The 19,575-nt window shown below is 34.9% G+C and overlaps 1 protein-coding gene across 8 annotated transcripts in view; it reads right to left on the bottom strand.

Annotated features, from left to right (window-relative positions):
• The window catches only part of LOC129245255 (phospholipase D1), a 61,073-nt gene extending 41,498 nt beyond the window's left edge, over positions 1 to 19,575 (bottom strand). For 2 of the 8 annotated variants that reach the window (XM_054883307.1, XM_054883317.1), the window contains exon 1: positions 19,423 to 19,575. Coding sequence is in view for 1 of the 8 variants with exons in the window: in XM_054883311.1 (XP_054739286.1) it covers positions 19,268 to 19,292 (25 nt within the window). In the remaining 7 variants the exon portion in view is untranslated. Of the gene's footprint in view, positions 1 to 1,312; positions 1,329 to 1,660; positions 1,795 to 2,171; positions 2,239 to 10,018; positions 10,038 to 10,219; positions 11,252 to 19,267 lie in introns of those variants that run through there. The other 6 variants (XM_054883311.1, XM_054883316.1, XM_054883318.1 and 3 more) reach the window with 6 other exon arrangements.

Below are 19,575 nucleotides of genomic sequence, written 5' to 3'. Positions count from 1 at the left end.
CGTTTATGTAGTGGAAGTTGTAAAAAAGCGATTTATTTTCTTTTGACCAACATTGCGGTGAACGGCATAATCAGAAATAGAAAACTTAAATGTGTTTAGTTGAAGTAAAATATAATCTAGTTCTTAAATATTTATTTAGTATTTAATTATTTTTTTTTAAATATCGACTAGTCCAAATCAAAATTTCGATTTTAGTTTGCTCAGGAAAACAAAGTTAAAAAAAATAAAATAATTAAATACAAAAAAACAAATGTTAGAGAAAACTTAAACGAAAGAAAGAAAATTAAAAAGAGGTAAAAATTGTGAAAAGAGAAAAATTGCGAGAAAGATAAAGATAAAATATTGTTTTTAACTTTTTTATCTCTTCTTTTAATTAAACAGAAAAAAGAATTTTAAAGAAAATTAAAAATAAAGAAAAACAATTAAAAAAAAGGTAAAAAATTTAAAAGATAAAATCTTCTTTTAAGTTTACAGTAAAAAGATAAAAGGTTTTTCTTAACTTTTCTTATCTTTTTTTTAATCTTCTCTCTTCTAAACAAATTTTTTTTAACTTTTTTATTCCTTTTTTTAATTTGCTTTCCTGAAGAAACTTTTTTTAACTTTCTTCCTCACAAAAAAATTGTTTTCCAGAACAAATTTTTTTTAAACATTCATTTTAAAACTTCGTTTTCGTGATTTTTTTTTTGAATTTCTTACTTCACAAACCCACTTCTTTTAACTTTTTTATCTTTTTTTTTAATTTTGTTTGCGTGAATAATTTTTTCATTAAATTTCTTTCTTCAAAAAATTTTTTTTCTAACTTTTTTATCTTTTTCTAAAATTTTGTTTTTGTAAACATATATTTTTAACTTTTTTTAAACTTAAATTTCTTTTTAACTTCTTTTTTCATTTTCATTTTTAAAACTTCGTTTCCTGAAAAAATTTCTCTTCAAACTTTCTTCCTTGATATTTTTTTGTTTAAAATTTAATTCTATTTTTTGTTTCCCTGAGCAAATTTTTCTTTCAGAACGCAAATTTACAACTAGACTCGTATGAGCTAAAAAACGCGTACAAATTTTCAAAGCAATTCCTTTGATAGTTTTTGAACTGTTGCATTAAATCAACAACTTTTATAGCATTTTAAAATATACGAATTTTTTAGTTTAATAAATTAATTTTTATCAATTTTTGTATTGCTTTGCGATTTTACTTTATTTCCTTTCTTGGTTTTTTTGTGTTTTGTTTTAGTCTCTTTTTTTGTTTATTTGCCTCCTAGTAAAAATATTTTTCCTACTTTCATCGCCACGTTTTCGCTATTTTCGTGCGTATTTACACTTTCTGCGAACTGGTTACCGAATTTCGCTCAGTTTTTGTATATTTTTGCCATTCGTGTCGCCACCACCAACTTTCTTTTAATTGCACTTGCACAACTTGCTTAGACTGTTAAATTCCTTTGTTACACGGCAGACGCACTAAATAAACACGAATTGAATTCAATGAGTAGGGGAAACAAACAAATAACTCAAAAAATGCCGACACGAATTATTCACAGGCCTTCGCATTGGCCCAATTTTAAGCACTCAAGCAGGCATTAACCCATTTTGAAGGTCGACATAAATTTGACATTTTTTCTTTGATTTTATTCTTCTTTTGTTTTTTTGAATTTTTCAAAAACACATACGGCTACACTTTGTATATACGCAACGGCGCTTATGTTCGCACTCAGTAGTTATCGCCTGTGTAGCATCTCAAGCTCACACTTTTTGTACTAATTTGCTCCCGACTTGTTAAGCGAGCAATTACTGCGGCCACCCAACGCGCACTTTAGGCGCCCACTATTTCACATAAACGCTACCAGCTGCTAATTATTACTGACACTAAATTATGATAAGTAATTTACGAGTATTTGGTTACACATCCGCAATGTTGCACCGACAACAAGCGAGCTGCAGAGAGCAAACGAACGAGACCCAGTGAGAGAGGACGTGATTGCGGCACTTCTCTACGTATGCAATTAATTAATTTTTGTTGTTAATGTTTACTATAAGTCGAGCCTACAGGAGGCAACAACAAAAACGCAAAGCACGCACGAACATTGAATGACAAAGAAGAATTAACGTAGCCCGTCTAGCATCGATAATTGATTCGTTGATTTGCCAGAAATTGAGCTGCCTGCCATACCTAACCACTACCTGTACACTTAAACGGAGTCGAGTCCACGAACCGCACACTTCAACGTTGCTTTAGTTAATAATATTAACTAAATATTTAAAAGTGGTTAAAAGCGATGCGACAACAAACGAAGCCACGAAGCTGGTGTTGGCGAGTAGGCGAAATATTGTACGTACATACATACAGACATAGACGTAAGTAAACGAAATAAAAACAGCCAACTCAACTCAACGGTTGAAAATGGCAGACAACGAGCTGCGATTAAAGTGGAGCAGCGCACGAAGGTGTGCGAGGTGAAGGTCGGTGGTGGTGCTGGTGGTGCTGGTGGTCGTAACCGAAGTGATAGTGGACACAGTGCCGGTGGCTGACGGCAATAGCGAGATTAAGTGGCTAAGTAAGACATAATAACAAAAATAAGAACAAATACTATAGTAATAGTAGAACAAAATGAGCAATAACAACAACAACCACACCAAAGACAATGATAACCAATATGTCACCGACGAGTCGGTGACGACAAATTGCGCTGCTTGCAAAAACAAGTATACATAGAATAATAAAAATGAAGTGGATAACAAAAACATAGCAAAAGTATAAAAAAATGGGAATAAAAAAAATAAGCAGAAACTTGGAAAGAAGTAAATACTATATAAGCACGCTGCGCCATGTGTATGCAAATTAAAATGGAAGTCATGCATGCTAACGGGTTGGGAAGTTGCGTTTGTTGTTAACTGTAAGTTTTCATTATTCTTAACTGTTGGCTTCGTTTCAATTTACGTAAGTATTAGTGTTCTACTGTGCTTTACTATTTTTCTTTTGACTGAAATCTTTATTATTGTGGCTATTTTGTTTTACACTAATATCTTCTTGCTGGTTTCTTATGAGTCTTCAGACTCTCACAGTTAAACAGACTCTCACATTACAGGGTGTACAAAATGCGAATTTATTGTATTTTTTATTTGTTGATGAATTGATTATTTCGACACTGATATCTTTTGTTTATTATTTATTATATTTTTTTAGTCTCAAAATACGTTCCAAGGTTTTTGCACCCTCCATATAGTTCCAAAATCTCTACCTGCAATCTTTCTTCAGCACAATGAAGTCATTCGCCAAGAGAACTCTTAATGGTGTTGTGCTGAAGATCAAGGAACTGTTAACACGGTGCTGAAAACGTTAATTTCGGAAAATTACCAAGGCTGCAACGTAAACCAGAGTCTTCTTAGTAATTAGCCTTGCAGCTCCTAATAAATCGGATTGATGTCTCTGAGGATGCATACTTGAACTTTGGCGGCTTTTTAGATATAATTTGCTGGCACTGGGGTTCGGAAAGCCTATGCATGGTTTTTAGAAATGCTAATGCATCCACCAAAGTGACAATTTGCCTGGAATTAAAGAGTGTTGGCTTTATTGCCTGATGTTTTCTTGAATATGTTGTTGTAAACGCATTGAAAAACTACTTTTTGTGCGCTGAAAGTGAATAGATTGTCTTGCTTGGTTTTGGTTTTCAACATTATAATAAGTCATGCAACAGCTAAGCAATGAAATTATGCGTTCTGGGTAAACGTCGGTATTCGTGGTTTTTTTTTTGTTTTTTGGTGGGTGAGGCAAGGCTCAACATGCCTTCGCACTTACAGCGGCCGCCGTCTACTACGTCGTGTGGTGTGGCCGCTAGAACACTCCCAACTCTTCTTCTGTGAAGACTTCCTTTCCGAGACTACTTTCTGTATTACTCCGGGACCACGACTCTGACTGTGAGGCTTCGCTTTGCCGTACTATGTCGAGGTCTGCCTTTTTTCTCCGCAATACACCTTTAACGTATATTTCAATCGCATTCCATTTATCCTCGCGTTCAATCATCTTGCCGATCCCAACGGCAGATGTTTTTTTTTATGTGCAACTTTTTCTTGGCAGAAATACTCTGGATGGTTTGCTATTTTCTGCCGAGAGGCGGCCGCTATTAAAAAACGTATTCTATAAATTTAGAAAGTATTTAATTAAGCGCCTAACAAATTCGAGTTTACTTTGCACTGGAGGTACTGAACATCACAGACCTCGTCAAAACGATGAAGATGAGCCCTTTTTGTGAATCTTACTTCATTTTTATAAATAAGCATGGGGTTTGGATCACCTTATGGGTGTGGTTGAGAAATTCAAGGGTCTTACAAAAGACGCGCCTACTGGTTGTTTAAAAATAAAAAATGTAAAAATTTAGATTCTTTCAGGTTTCACTATTTGTAATCAAAATACGGCTCTTAACAGTTATTTGTGAAAAATTATACCATTTAAATGTTTACCATGAAGATGGCCTTTATCGATAAGTAAAATCCACCAATCTATCGTATAAAATTGTGGATCTGTCTATTTCACAAATCTTAAAGATGAAAAGAGAAAAAATGGTACGGCCTAAGAATTTTTCACTACTGACATCCATCTATGCGTCACTTTTGAAAGGCCCTTTATCACTAATTGAAAGAATGTCTAAATTTTGTTTAGTAAATTAAAATAAAAGTCACAGTAGATAACATACCTGTGATCTTATCTACAAGTTATTAATAAAAACAAATTGGTTTCTACTCGTATGTAACATACATTTGTTTTTTTTCTTCTAGAAAGCGTTAGTTTTTATCTAAGCAATTATTGGTTGTGAACTAACTATCAGAGCCGATAACGATTTTTTTTGTTTTTTTTTTATTATTCTTTTAGTATTTTATTAGTAAGTTAAAATTTTCTATTTCAATTCTAGTTATGTACAGATGTATGTACTTACATAAGTTCAAACATTAAAAAAAAATTAAAAAAATTAGTCAACAAAGAAAAAATCACTTACATTTGTCGCCATGACATTAAGCGAAATTATTTTATGACAGGTGGGGCCATATCCTCCTATCAACTAACAATATAATGGCAACTAACAGTAATCAAACCAACCTCAACAGCAACAACAAAAACCAATATTGAAGCGAACGCACCCAAAAAACGGCAAACTAAGTTATCAGCAAATATTGACAATGGAAAAAGTCTGCAGTGCTGTTGTGTTTAACTTTGTACTAGTTGTTACCGTTATAGAGTCTATCATTAATGGCGTGTGCGCTCAGCTGTCACTAACACCGACGCGTCTAATGGCACAATGACAAGTTAACCGCTGAGATTGGCGTTTGTTACGGGCCAAATTTGTTTTTGATGGTTTTGTTGCAGTATTGCAAAATATTAAATATTAATAATAAATAATAATAACTTAGCTGCAACGAGTTTCATGGTATATATGTTGGTGCTAGTGGAAGACGGTGAATACAGAAATCGATAGGTTGGTTTAATTTTTTTTTTCGTTGGAGTTTAGACGCCTTCACATACAGTCTGTGTCAGAAGAACAGATATATTGTAACTTCAAGATATATTTCGTTCTGCTTTTTGCTGCGTAATAGTCCCACACAAGAGCTACGACGCCAGTGGTAACTCAGGTTAGTGTCGTTCGAAACTTTCCCGTAAACGCAACCAAACCAAAATGAGTGAGAAGCACGCGAAGCGTTTTGAGGCGGTATTTCTATGCACGCATTCAAAAGGGCCGAAATTATCTTATGCCGCGGCTGCAAAACTGATTAAAAAATCAAAAAAGGTTTTTGTAATGTGGAATCAGCGAGATATAAAGTGTACAAAAATGTTTATGACTATTCCGAGCGCGGTTTGAAGCGAGTGACGACAAAAAAGTAGGATAAAGTGATCGTCCAACTTTTTGAACGGGACTCTTCTTTGTGACTCACCAAGCACGCGACTGAGGACGCGAAAATATTCTACCGTCCCTCATCATCAAAACCACTGCTCTCAGAAAAACAACAAAATAGGAAAATAGCGTCACAGTAATGGACTGGCCTTCCGAGTCCCCAGACGTCAACCCCATTAAAAACGTATGGGACTTATGAAAACGCATCTTTGCGCAAAGCCAGTCTATGATTTAAAGCGACTCATGCGGCAAGTTCCCAAAATCCGGTCCTCTTTGTCGACGAGCTACACAGAAATGCTGGTTCAAAGCATGCCGAGAAAATGTAGGCTATACTCGACAACGATGGATTCTACACGGCTTATTGAGTAATTGCGACTAGTAGTTTTGTACATACTTTCATGTAAAAAAAATTAAATATGTATCTTTTATACTTCATGAATAATTGCGGTTCCTTTTTTCTGACACAAACTGTGTGTGATATTAATTCGACCATTTATATACTGTTTGGTGACCGAAAAAAAAAACATGCAGTCGAGCAAAATTTTTCTACTTATCAATTTTACTTATCAAAACTTTTGATTTGAAAGACCAAAAAAAAAAGTTAACCAAATTATTTTATTGGTTAAGCCACCAACCCTTCTCGCTAGTGCCCTTTAATTGTAATATTACACTTTATAATTATAATTTATTACAACGAAAATTATAATATAATAAATGCCATCAGCACCAACAACTAGGTCTATTAACTATTTTATAGTTAAAAATCGTATCGAATTCCTAGTCAAAAATAGAAAAACTGGTATACACTTTTTGCCTTTATTTTACTAACACACTTCAATTTATTTAGTTTAATTTATTTCAGTGCCACCTGCACTCCCCTTCTCACCCCTCCCTTTCCACCATATAACGGTAGATGAACTTGAAACTATGTATTGTACAGCGTGACACACAGCGATAAGAAATGTTTTTATGCAGACGTTGAGCCATACATACACATACGCAAGAGCGCATACATGCACACAAAAGCACACTAACTCATTCGGTCACAGAAAAAACCAGAACAACAAAAGTAGTTACTGCAAATGCTCGTCGAACAATTGATAACTGTGTGAATGTAATTATTTCATTATTTTATTTTTCCACAAGTAAATAGTTTTATGTGAACATCTGAAACTGTTGGCACCACTTTTAATCGAATATCAATGTTTTGTAAAGCAAACACGTCCAATTCCCATACCGGGTAGGGTAATGAAACGTGCGGTATTACTACTGAATTATCGCCACTTTTGGTTTGCATTTTGAAAAGTGCAAATATATGGAAGGTAACCACCGCTTCGAAACCAAGAGTTGATACGTGTGGAAAGTTTCGTTGAAATATCTGAATTTCTCGAGTTATACGAGCGGGTGCTGGTTGTTTTATGCGGTGTGTTCTTGGCTTGGTGCGCCTTTATTCAAATCAACAAGCGCTGGGCGAGAATTTTGACTTGCAGGCTTGTGAAATCCTTCTCTCCGTCTCCAAAGTCGCCGCACTCGTTAAGCTAGAACTCCATTACCAAGCGATGCAGGCGCTATGACTTTCAGCACTTTATTGAGCCATAAAATTGGTCAGCGGAGCGCTGACAGTCATAGCGCCTGAAACGATTGGCATGGAGTTGTAGCTACAGCGCTGAACACTTGCCGATGGGGATTCATGTGATCAGATTCACTCAACCCAGACCAGCTCTATCTTAAGTTTATTAAGAGAACTCGGTTTAGATGAGCTACGGCGATGAGTAGAGAGCAAAAAAGACCATGAGGTCGAAGTGCAAACTTCAAATTTATTCTAATTTATGCTGACAATGAATAGTTTCTTGACTAAACTGTCTAGGCATTGCATTCAACCTAACTTAACCTAAAAGTCTATTTTTGAGCAGTAGAAATTCAAGATACTTTTATATTTCCGAGAATATCACTACTCCTTAACTCTTAGTACTTTAGAAAGAAGTCAATTGAAGGATAAATTATTTTTAATGTTTACATTATTAGCAAACAACTTAGGTAGGTAGGTAGGTATGTGAAATAGTTGAAGTTCCACCCCGAAACTCCCCAAGTAACACTAAAGCGCCGTTTTGATACCATTATGAGACCTCCAACAGGCAGATAACTTCAACCAGCCAGTGTTGTTGATATAAAGGAGAAGATTGATGGGATTTAGGTTGGCGCACTGCCCCAGGCTGTCGAAGAAAGGAGCACAAACAGATCTTAATCGCCATCTGCGCTTTCCTTACAAATAAGTTGTGCAATTCCCCTTTAGTCAATTCCCCCAACAGTCAGGAGGATGCCGATGACCCAGTGGGATACCTCTGAAACCAATTCAGTCGACCCCTTCCTGGCAGGCTCATCAGCAATTTCATTTCCATCTATGTTCCTACGTCCTGGAACCCAGATCAGAGAAATGTTACCTGTACACCCAAGAAGATTTGTTCTCCTCGTTACATGAGTTGATCAGTTTGGACCTGCACCATGGCACCCTCAGAGACTTATTCGCAGCTTGACTGTCTCAACAAATTTTAATATCTCCCTCGCTGGGGTGTCTCCAAGCATTCTCCATGCCTGCTGTATCGCAAAGACTTCTGCCTGAAAAACACTAGCAGTATTCGGCAGTTTTAAGGAAATAGATAAATTGACTGATTTAAAGAAAGCCCCTGCCCGGACTGATTCCGTTAGTGAAGACAGAAGTACTAGCCTTGGTATAGATTTTCACGTCGTTCCAATCCTGCCTACTTGGAAAGATTGCCCTGGTACGACCCTCAAAATCCAGTTTGCGTATAGAGAAATCTATACGAAGTTCAGAAAAATACGGTGTTAACTGCGTAAAAATGCTACTATGTCCTTTGAGAGATTGCCTTCAGAAGGTTGGCCTTCTCTAAGCTGAATGCACTTTGAGTTGCGATGAAAATAACGTAAAAGTCGATGGGAAGTAAGTGCAAAACGAAATTGAGGCGAGTATTTATCTTCTTTACATATAATATAAAAATGAATGTTTGTCTGTATGTCGTCGATGAACTCAAAAACTACTGGACCGATTATTATAAAAATTGGTATATATATGTATTTTCCACACAGAAGCTTTGTAGAATATGCTCATTGATGCCACTCGCCACCAGGTGGTGCTGCAGAGTAGAAACTTCTGCCCAGTTCAACCGATTGTCATCAAAATTAGTATGACCATGTATTTTTGAATATTTGTGTACTGATTTTTCTATTAAGTTATTTTTCTTAAATTTATTTTAGTTGTTGGCGGGTACAGATAGTTTGAAGAAAAATTTGAATCAGGAAAATTGTTACACAAAATTTTCCAAAAATCGCCCTTTTTATTAGGCACCTGTGATTGAACCACTGCTGCTGTTGATCCGAAATACATATACGAGGTGGCGCAAAATTAATCACCCTGTCGGAAAATAACGTCATATTTGACACTTGTGAATTAGACAGTGGCTGTATACACATCGACAAGCACTGGAGTGTCCAATGTCACTCATAATAATTTCACGCCACCTTGTATCTACATACATATGCATAGATATTCATGTGCCACCTAAATATTTAAACCACTCGCAAGCACCTAAAAACGTGAGCGACATGTGACGGTGCTGAGAATTTGTGCCGTTCAATACAATGGAAGTGGTGCGAATAAAAAATTAAATAAATAAACAAATAAATCCAACGAGTAGACGGTCAGGGTTGAGCAAAGCAAGAAATACGCTTCCAACCAAAACCACAGAAAAAAACCTTTTTAATAAAATATGCCCTCGAAATAAAGAAAATATTTGAGAATGAAAGAAGCATAATTTCAAAGAACTGGGAAATGAAGGAGATAAGAAACTATTCGAATAACGAAAGCTGCGGCGTTGTGGCAGCTTTTGGCACCAGTTGCTTTACATAAATAAATATTCTTAAGCTCATTCGGTTTGATACACAATAATTTACGTGTTATTTATTTGTCGTTCACTTCACTTATTTGTTCGTTTGAGTTTATGCGATTTCTCTGACGTAAATTTATAGCATACTGAAATTCTTCGAAACTGATTATAAGGCGCCCCACTATGTGTAACTACAATATTTTTATGGAGAAACAATTTTCCGAATAATTTGAATTATTTAAACCTCTTTTCCACGTAATTTTCCAGCGCTTATGCTGCAGGAAATATTAAATTTTCATATGATGAAATTAATACGAAGACCAAATTCCAATGCAAGCTGATTTAATTGCATCGAAAAAATTTCCTATGGAAAGAAAAAAAGGCAAATAGCAGATAGGAGAGAAAAGTAAATATAATTGGCGCAATTAGCCACAGTTCAACTTACATTAAAAAAGTAGAAAATTTATTCCAAATGGACGTCGATAGCTAATCAAAAATTAATTGTTGAGCTTTGTGCCGTTGAGTCCGTTTCACTGTGGCTTTACGGCTGAGTGTTGCCTGTTACGTGCTTTGAGCGTTGTTTGCTGGAGAGTTGAGTGGAGAAGTTGCTTGAAGTGGTTTTGAGTACACAACTTTTTTGGTTTGAGGAATTCAACGAGTTTTATGGCATTGTACGCGTATTATTCAATTTATTGCTTGTTATAAAGTTGCGAGCTTTTTTGTAAAAGTAATTTGCCACACTTTGGAAGTAATGTCAAATCATGAATTGCTGGCTTTCCACATTCGACGAGGATATTGGAAGCTTGTATATACATAGTATGTGCATATGTGGGTACATATATATGTATGTGTGTGTAGTTTAACTTATATACTTTTTTGCCATAGATTTACGCACTTTGCTTTGCACACATAAAATACCTTCACCTTCGCTTATTTTGTCACACTACATTTGCCACTCCGTTTACTGCACGCGAAATCGGAGTTCATTGGCTCTTACGCGTATTCACTTAAAATTTGCGCACCCAACAAAAGGCAATGCTTATGAATATTTTTTTTATTCTTATCTGTGTATTTTCCCACTTTAACTCCAACCAATCCTCTTCTGCGGTAGTGAATCACGCGCCACTCGCTACTTGCCACACCATCCGTTAACCAACATTGAACAGTCACTGAAGAGTCAAACTTTAAGTTGCGAACTTAAACAACGCGCTACCCTTTCAAACTGATTTTTTCCATTAACGCTTGCATTTTTTGTTTTTTATATAATATCTTTTTTTTAAGCGTGGTTTCTTATATTTTTTTCTCCTCGCCTTTGTTTTGACGTCACATAAAAGCACTTCGTTTCAAACTTCGCTAAAAACAAGCAGCGGTGGTGGACTTTAACGTATGATAAATCACAGCGAAAAAGCTGCTAGTTCCAAACGAAGTTGTAATTCGTCGACGAGCTCACAAATGACTGGGCGCACAGCTTCAACATGGGTGCTCTTGTGGTTGCAAATTTGAAAAAATGTGCATAAATGAATATTTATGAGACTGGATTATGCCTGGAAATCTGAGTGGCTACAATTGTTGCCTGATCACAGCTGTTTGTTTGTAAATGCTGCACGATAGATTGGCTCGCTCACGAAAATGGTCAAACTTGACTGACTCAGTGACGGCAACGATTGGAATACCTAAATAAAGTGCACAAAATACAGAGATACGATTTGTCTATTTGTGTGTGCATGTACATATGTATGTGTAAGTATGTAGACAGGTTTGGAAAATATTAGAGCGAAACACATTTGCGTGACATACAAACACTTCAGCCGGCGAAAATAAGAAGCAAAGTGATCGGCGGCAAAGAGAGATCGCAAGACCCAGTAGGAAATGCAAGATGGCGCAAAATTAATCATTCAATTTTGTTTTTGAATAACTTTTTTATTAAGTGAATTTGAGTGATGGAAGTCTTTACTTTGACCTTTACGAGCTTCATTGCTTACCTGTTTGTTTACTGCAGCTGTCTGGTTCGCCGGTGTCAAAGTCGATGGACGTACGACGCTTTTTTGTAAAAATTATAAATTTTCCGTTAGGATGATTAATTTTGCGCCACCCTGTAGTAGATAGCCAGAGGAAGATAATTGTGACAAAAAGGAAATAGGTTTTATACAAAAGATGAATCGTTCATTTTATGCTGACTAAAACGGTTTTTTAAGCTTTCCCCCGCATTTAATATGATTTCAGCTCCTTGCATCTCGAAAATCTGATTATTTTGCGGTGATTTCAAATGTTGTGTGCGAAAGCGAGCCTAATCGAAATATCATATTTCACTATTTGTAATCAAAATATGGCTCTTAACAATTATATGTGAAAAATTACATCATTTAAATGTTCACCACGAGAACATGGCTTTTATCTGCATGTAAATCTGCCAAACATTCGATTTATGAATGCCTAATTGTTGAGAACGTCAAGATTCAAGATGGAGCAACTCTTTGCGCTACAGCAGCGATATTCTCAACAGAACGTCCAGTTTTTGATCTGACAGTCCTTTTCCTATTTGCATCAGAACCTTTTCTATTTCTTGAAATTTTTGCACCAAGCTTTGAATTGTCGAGTCATTCGAACAATTATTTCCTCCAAGAAATCACGAGCTTCGCAATATTCTGTTCTTAAATATGGACCATCGGTTTTCATTATATGTTTCAATCATTTTAACCCGTTTCTCTATTGCATAAAAATTGTACATCTGTCTATTTGGCAAAAGTCAAAGATGGCATAAAAGACAGGTACCGTCTACAAATTATACACTACTGACATAAAGACGTCACTTTTGAAATACCTTTTATAATCATCTATGTAAACACGCCCTAAGTCAATGCCTCCGAATATGCCTCCTTCCAAAATATATTTTATTAGCAGCGCTCCGTTGCTGCATTTTGGCAAATATTTCAAATATGGTACGAAAAATGAGCATAAAAAACTGTGGCTTTCAATGCGTTCTGCATCATCAGTGTCTCTACGCCTACATTTGAAGTCGGCAAACCCTCGTTTTATTGTTGTTTCTGATGGAGCGCAGTCCAAGCAACACTTTTTAAGTCGAAACTCTTTTTGATCCACTGTTTTGAAAATAACCAAAGTAGCGTCACTCTTAACACAATAATTCACGAACTAATGAATAGAATATCATGAAATTTTAGTTGCTGTTGCAAAAAATATTTTTTAGAAATATATTTGCAAATTCCTACAGAACCTCCACCACTTTACACCAAAGTGTGCGCACTTCACAAGACACAATAAAATTTAACCAAAAAGACCCTCAAAGATGACATTGAAGTGAATAAATTCGAGGAGTCCTATCAAATGTATGTATATATGTATGCATATATGAGTACAATACGATTAGATATGTATAGAAAGACTTATATTTAGAAGACAAGAGGCGACAAAATATGAGGATGTTGTGCGAAAGAAATGACGAACTACTTGCAAAAGAAAAACATCGAAAATTATATTAAACGGTTGGCGTGCGGCAAAACAGGTTATTGAAAAATTCATTCATGTACTTATACACTAGGGTGCATCACTTTCTATGCAAAAAACGATTGATACTGATTTATTATTCTTTATGACTTCCACGAAAAAGAAACAATTGGCTCCCCATCCTTACTTGGGCAAAGGTGTTTCAAAATTCCTCAGCGAAGCTTATGAAATCACAATTTTTTTGAGGGCACTTTGAGATCTAAATATTGCTGCCTCTAATGCTGCGATTTCTAGAACTATTAGCGATTTTTGTTCGCTTTCAAATCTTGTAGGCCTTGATTTTTTTCCTTAAAATATTATTATATTTCGCTATATTGTCTACTTCCTGTGCCCTTCAATGCTCTTATTGCCTGGAACCCCATAGAAATATCTTCTACAATTTGCTGCTAGCCTTTGTACTGCCTCCCTACTCTGAAGAACGATCTTAGACGTTAACTAAACGATTAACATCCTTAATGGCTACCTGACTATCTACATATGTAAAAGTAAACCTTGGAGTAGGTCCTAGTAGCATCGCAAGCTAGGTCTGCTGCCTTCCCAACTGCGAAAGCCTCAGCCTGGAATACACTGCAGTGTTCTGGCAGCTTATACGACTTCCTTGGGTCTAACTTTGGGCAGTGTATCCCAGTGCCTATTCCAATGGGAAAACCGCAACCTGTTTTTTTTTTTTTTGGTGAGGCACCCTAATGAGCATATGCACGTACGTACGTATGCGCGAATATGAAAGCAAATGTATAGTGATAGAATAAATAGATGCCTACACATTGTACACAATTTTAAGCTTTTTCGATTAGATTATTTGGAGTCTAAACTAATAATTTACGAATGAACATTTTTCCTAAGTAAGTTAGTCATCTCAATATATTTATTGTTTTAAAATACATAAAGCACAGACTTTTGTTTAGTTACCTTACATGTTTGTAGGGGTATACCAATAGCATTTTCAATATTCGGGTTAGAAAAAATACTTTCGTTTACTTTTTTAACTTACTTTAACTTTGGAGTCAATTAAATCCAATTTGAAATCAATTGATTTTTTACTACCCAAGTTTTGCTAGAGGAACGGTGGCTAAGAGCTTCTCTTCTTTAAACAGTTTTCTTGTTTCTATTCCTCCATAATATAAATTTGCATTGTTGTGTGCTAAAATATCACACTTGCTTACACAATTTAGTATCAAAAACAATATTTTGTGGTAATTCTTTAACCAACTGGTAGGCTATTATAGCCAAATTTTTACCACCAGCTGCTCTGTATAGCAGCTAATCAAAGAAAAATTTTATTATATTAGAACTGTGGGATTTGGCGATATTTGCATACATACATACAATACATACATATGCAAGTATGTATCCATGAGTTACTTTATCATTGGAGTGTCCCAATTAGACGCGTTTGCCAGTGCCATAGTGCCATCGTAAAACCAAAGATAACTGGCACACCCAGTACACGCGCATATCCCCATTTGTTTTGGGGTACCTAATAGGCGTTTGGAAATAAATATGTATATCATTCAATCACTTAATTATTTGCATTTATTTCCAAGCCTGCCGATGGTAACGCCCAGCAAAAATCCATAAAATTCGTGCTAACATCAGTAGTTAACTATGAAACAGCCGCAGCCGTGTTGCAAATAAACGAATTCCTAGTGGAGCGGCTCAACTTTGATTTCTATAACCTTTATAACATTTATATACATAAGGGCATATGTGGAATGAGATAGTATCATATTCCATTAAAATTTGTTATACTTTGCGGCAGGCATTTATTATTGATATTGTTTCAGCAAAAAAAAATCTCTTAAACATTTTTGGGGTGTGTTGCGGGTTGCAGTCCTTGAGCAGATTTGGAGTATTTTGAACTTTTAATTATATCGCTACAACAACAACAATAGTAACTTACTTGGAAATTCCAACCAATTAATCCAAGCTTCTAGCTTTCTATAAAATTTATAAAAGCTAGACAAGTTCTCATCAAACTTTTAAAATTTTGAGCAGAATTAAAAAAAAATTTGGTACGCAATTTCATAGCCCAAATATTTTAGTATAATAAAAACCAAATTTCAATTTTCTAGAAAATCCCATTTATTTTTTATAATTTTTTTTCTAATTTTTTCCATATAACGAATCCACAAAACGTTTTTGTATAGAGAAAATACGCAATACCGTCAGGGAAAAATTATCATAAGTCAACAAGAATTTGAGTCACTTCAAACTTGGTTTTTATTTTACCAAACCTTAATGGGCTCCAAAACCACGTACTCAAAAAAAATTTTGTTTTTTGGATTAAACAAAAAATTAAATTTAAAATTTTTTAATTAAATACAAATTTTATAAATTTCTGAAGAATATGTCAAAAAAAATTTAGAACGTTTTAGAACGTGTTTCTTATATTATAGATCGTCAACCGTGACGACTCTATTTTTTGCGTTCGAGCGCTGGGAGCGGTATTCAAACTTTAGACGCGTTTTACTCAAAACTATGATATATTTTTCGAATTGCGTACACGATAACTCGAAAAGTTATTGACCGATTTTGCACACATCTCTTTTATGATAGTACTTTCTATGTGAATTTACAAGTTTTCGAAAAATTTTCGAAAAAATATTTTTTTTCGAAGCAAAAATAGTAGGAAAATTCGCCCCAAAATTAATTTTTTTAAGCATTTTATTCCACGAATTTTTTGTTTGTTTTTCCATTTATTATTAATTCATATAGAAATTATGACATTAATAAACAAAAAAAAATTCGGTTTTCTGTATTCAGGTCACTGGCGCCGATGCTACAATGCCCGCCGATTGAGAGCCCCGCTGCGACCTTCTTGGAAGAACAACATTTAGCAAAAATTTTTTTTTAGTCAATGCTATTTTTTCTAAGAAAAATACTGAAATGATTTTTGCAGTATCGTTTAGCACAAGTTTTAAAATAAAACCGCCGTCAAATGTGAATTTTTAGCCTTAAAAAAAGTAAACATAAAACTTGTTCAACAAAAACCATAAAAATACCAAAAACTGTGTGATGACGCCATATAACTGAAGTTTAATGTAAAAATAAAGATCAAAAACTTGATTTGTTTGGCTTTGTAAATTACAATATGTGTGTAATTTTTATCATAAAAATTTTAACCTAGCACTAATAATTATAAGGATTGAATCACTAAATAAATAAATAAATTAATTAATTTCTCGACTAGAAAAACTGTAAAATATAGCATTTCCGAAGAATTTCCTAACCCAAATTTTACTCAATTTTTATTTTATTTAAAAAACGGCAACTTGAAATACGTTTAAAAAAATATCATAAAAACAACTATTAACTTTTGGTATCACTAAATAGGTAGACTCAACTATACTTTTTAAAGTAAAGTAAGCTCATAAAATGGAATTATTTATAAGCTTTTGTGTCCTTACAGGATACATAGGTCAAAGCGGGTCTAAGATTAAGGTAGTGTAAGGAATTTCAAACTTTTTTGCATTTGATTTTTTTTGTTTTTTTTTTTTGATGGATGCAGATTTTAAGCATATTGTGCAAAGATTTCAAGTCGATTGGAGCAAAATTTTAGCATTTATGAGTTTTTGAGCATTTGTTACTTCAGGCCCGAGGTTTATACAACTGTTCGACTTGATGGCGTTTTTGTTTTACTTCTTCCCCCTTTTTTTAAGCCCTCGTACGATAGAACTCTAAACTTACTAGACCAATCGCTTTGCAATTTCACACAGCACTTTTTCACAGGATACACACTGTGCATCTGGGGTTTTGTTTTTTACTTTTTTTAATACTCATTAATCCTACAATAACAAATTAACCGATTTTTTTTAGCGAAAATTATTTTTGGGTGCTACGAAAAATTTGTCGAAAAAAAATCAAAAAAAAAAACCGAAAAAAATTTTCTTCCAGGGATACCTCAAGAAAATCCTGATTTAACAGGTGCATTTTGCTGAGAATTTTCAAAACTTTGCAATGAAAATTTCAAAAACCTGTTCTCCAATTATTGCATTATTATATGGAAGAAGAATAAGTTTGTTCTAATAGCGGTCGCCCTCGGCAGGCAATGGAAAACCTCCGAGTGTATTTCTGCCTTGAAAAAGCGCCTCATGAAAAATATCTGCCGTTCGGAGTCGGCTCGAAACTGTAGGTCCCTCATATATACATATTTATATGGAAGCTCTTCATAGTCTGTCAGAAATACTGCATTTTTAGATTATTAAATAAATAAAAAGTTAAAACTGAAAAACAGTTGAAAATTGACTGAATAAAATAAGATCACCTGTATCGCGAAAAAAATGAAAAAAGCCTTCTTAAACACCCCAAGTCTATGACCATCACCGTGCCGTCTCCACCACATGCTTTCCCCTCCTTCTCCTTCCCACACCACACCAAATGCCTTCTCTACCAAAACCATTGTACAACATTTAAAGTACAAAGACTCTTCTTATTACTATTGTTTAACAGACACCCAGGTGCGAGTTTTACAGGCACCTAGGAGTGTTTTGATGTGCGAGCTTGGTCTTTTTGTTTGAACATATTGGCGGGATTACTATGCCAAATTAAAGTTTTGTGGTCAAATTAAAAACATTAGAATATCGACAAAAAAAACATACGAAATGATACCTTTGAAAAAATTACAATAACAAATGTTTTTAGTGCATTCCTTAGCTATAATAATGCTTTTTACTTGTGAAATTGGAGCGGTTTGGAATCAGATGATCTCAGCTGTTGGCATTTTTCGCTGGTCAGCTGAGAGTGCTTTTACGGGAGCGTGTCATTATTCTGTATTACAAAATTCTGGGTGACAAAATTCTGTAAATTGCAAACAAATTCTGCTTTTTAAAATTCTGCTTTTTTAAAATTCTGCTTTTTCAAAATTGTGCATGTTTAATGCGAAAAATTCTGTTTTACTCAAGTTTTGTGATTTTCGTCATACAAGAAGTAACAAAATAAACATTTATTTCATAAATATACATATGTATATGTTTAAGCGATAACAATATTTTAGTTTAGCCAATTACAATATTTTTTGGAATTATTTTTAAATATGTAGTGTGACTTAATTCATTTCTCTTCTACGCAAAAATACTGTGGATTCTATCGAAACTGAAAAAAACAGTATTATTATTATTACCCTATTACTTGTATAAGTTAGTCGTGCTCTTTCTCGAAAACATAATTTTCGTCTTAGGCGGCCACTGCTTGTGGCTGCAAATGTCATACATACGAGTATATCAGTTAGAATTTGCAATGGGGAGAAACCGCACTTGAAAGCTTCCTCGCAGTTAGTGGCTTTGTTGAGCTAGCCAGAAAATGTACTGCTCTCCAACTACTCAGTGATAAAAGTACCACTGGAACACCCATGGCCACGAGTAAACTAATAATAAAAAAACACATTATCCAAGAGGCCAAAAGGTCATGGAGAAATGAAGATACATGTCTAACAGCTAGGCTACTATGGCCGCAAATAAACAAGAAAAGAACAAAGGAATTGCTTAGTCTCTCAAGAGACAATATCTCGAAGGTCGTGGCTTGTTTAACCGGTCACTGGCTATTTGGCAGGCATTCCTCGAGACTAGGAGTTTTCTCCCATGAATATTGCAGAAGTTGCAGAGATGAGGAAGAGGAAGAAACAGTCGAGCACTTCCTTTGCCATGGTCCCGCCTTAGCTAAAATCAGAGCAGGTTGTCTAGGTAAATACTTTTTTAATTCTCTTACAGAACTGTCTGGCGTGGGGTTGGCATCAATACTACTTTTCATAAGAGCCACAAAATGGTTCCACGAAGGAAGATAAATGAGGTTCCCGTGTAGCACAGTGGTATCACAACGGACCTGTAAGGTCTAAGTGAGTTGGTCGGGCAGACCGACTACCCACCATAACCTAACCTAACCTAGTGGCTTTGTTAATTTTATTATTTAATTATTCTCATTATATTTAATTAATTTTTTTTTTTTTTAATTTTTTTTTTTAACATTTTTCACTCACTGAATTCATAAAATTTACATTGCATCTATTTACAACTCTTTTGCTCAGCGTTTACGCGATTCGTTTCACGTACCGTTTCGAATTAAAATTCACCGGCTGGTCATACATGCATACAAATAAGCAAATATCAAAAATGCATTTCCATTCCCACACACCTCATTAACCGGCGAAATATAGGTAAGTACGCATTTGAACTGTCTGAAGTCTCATTGAGTTACAAAAATCACCAACTTCCAGCGCATTTGAGCAGCTTTGCAAACTTCATTTATTATTTTTCACGTTTTTATCCCCAAATGACGCTTCGGCTT

Source organism: Anastrepha obliqua, chromosome 4 (genome assembly GCF_027943255.1).
Source record: "Anastrepha obliqua isolate idAnaObli1 chromosome 4, idAnaObli1_1.0, whole genome shotgun sequence".
In the NCBI taxonomy this organism is placed as follows: domain Eukaryota; kingdom Metazoa; phylum Arthropoda; class Insecta; order Diptera; family Tephritidae; genus Anastrepha; species Anastrepha obliqua.
This window is presented reverse-complemented; position numbering and strand designations above follow the sequence as displayed.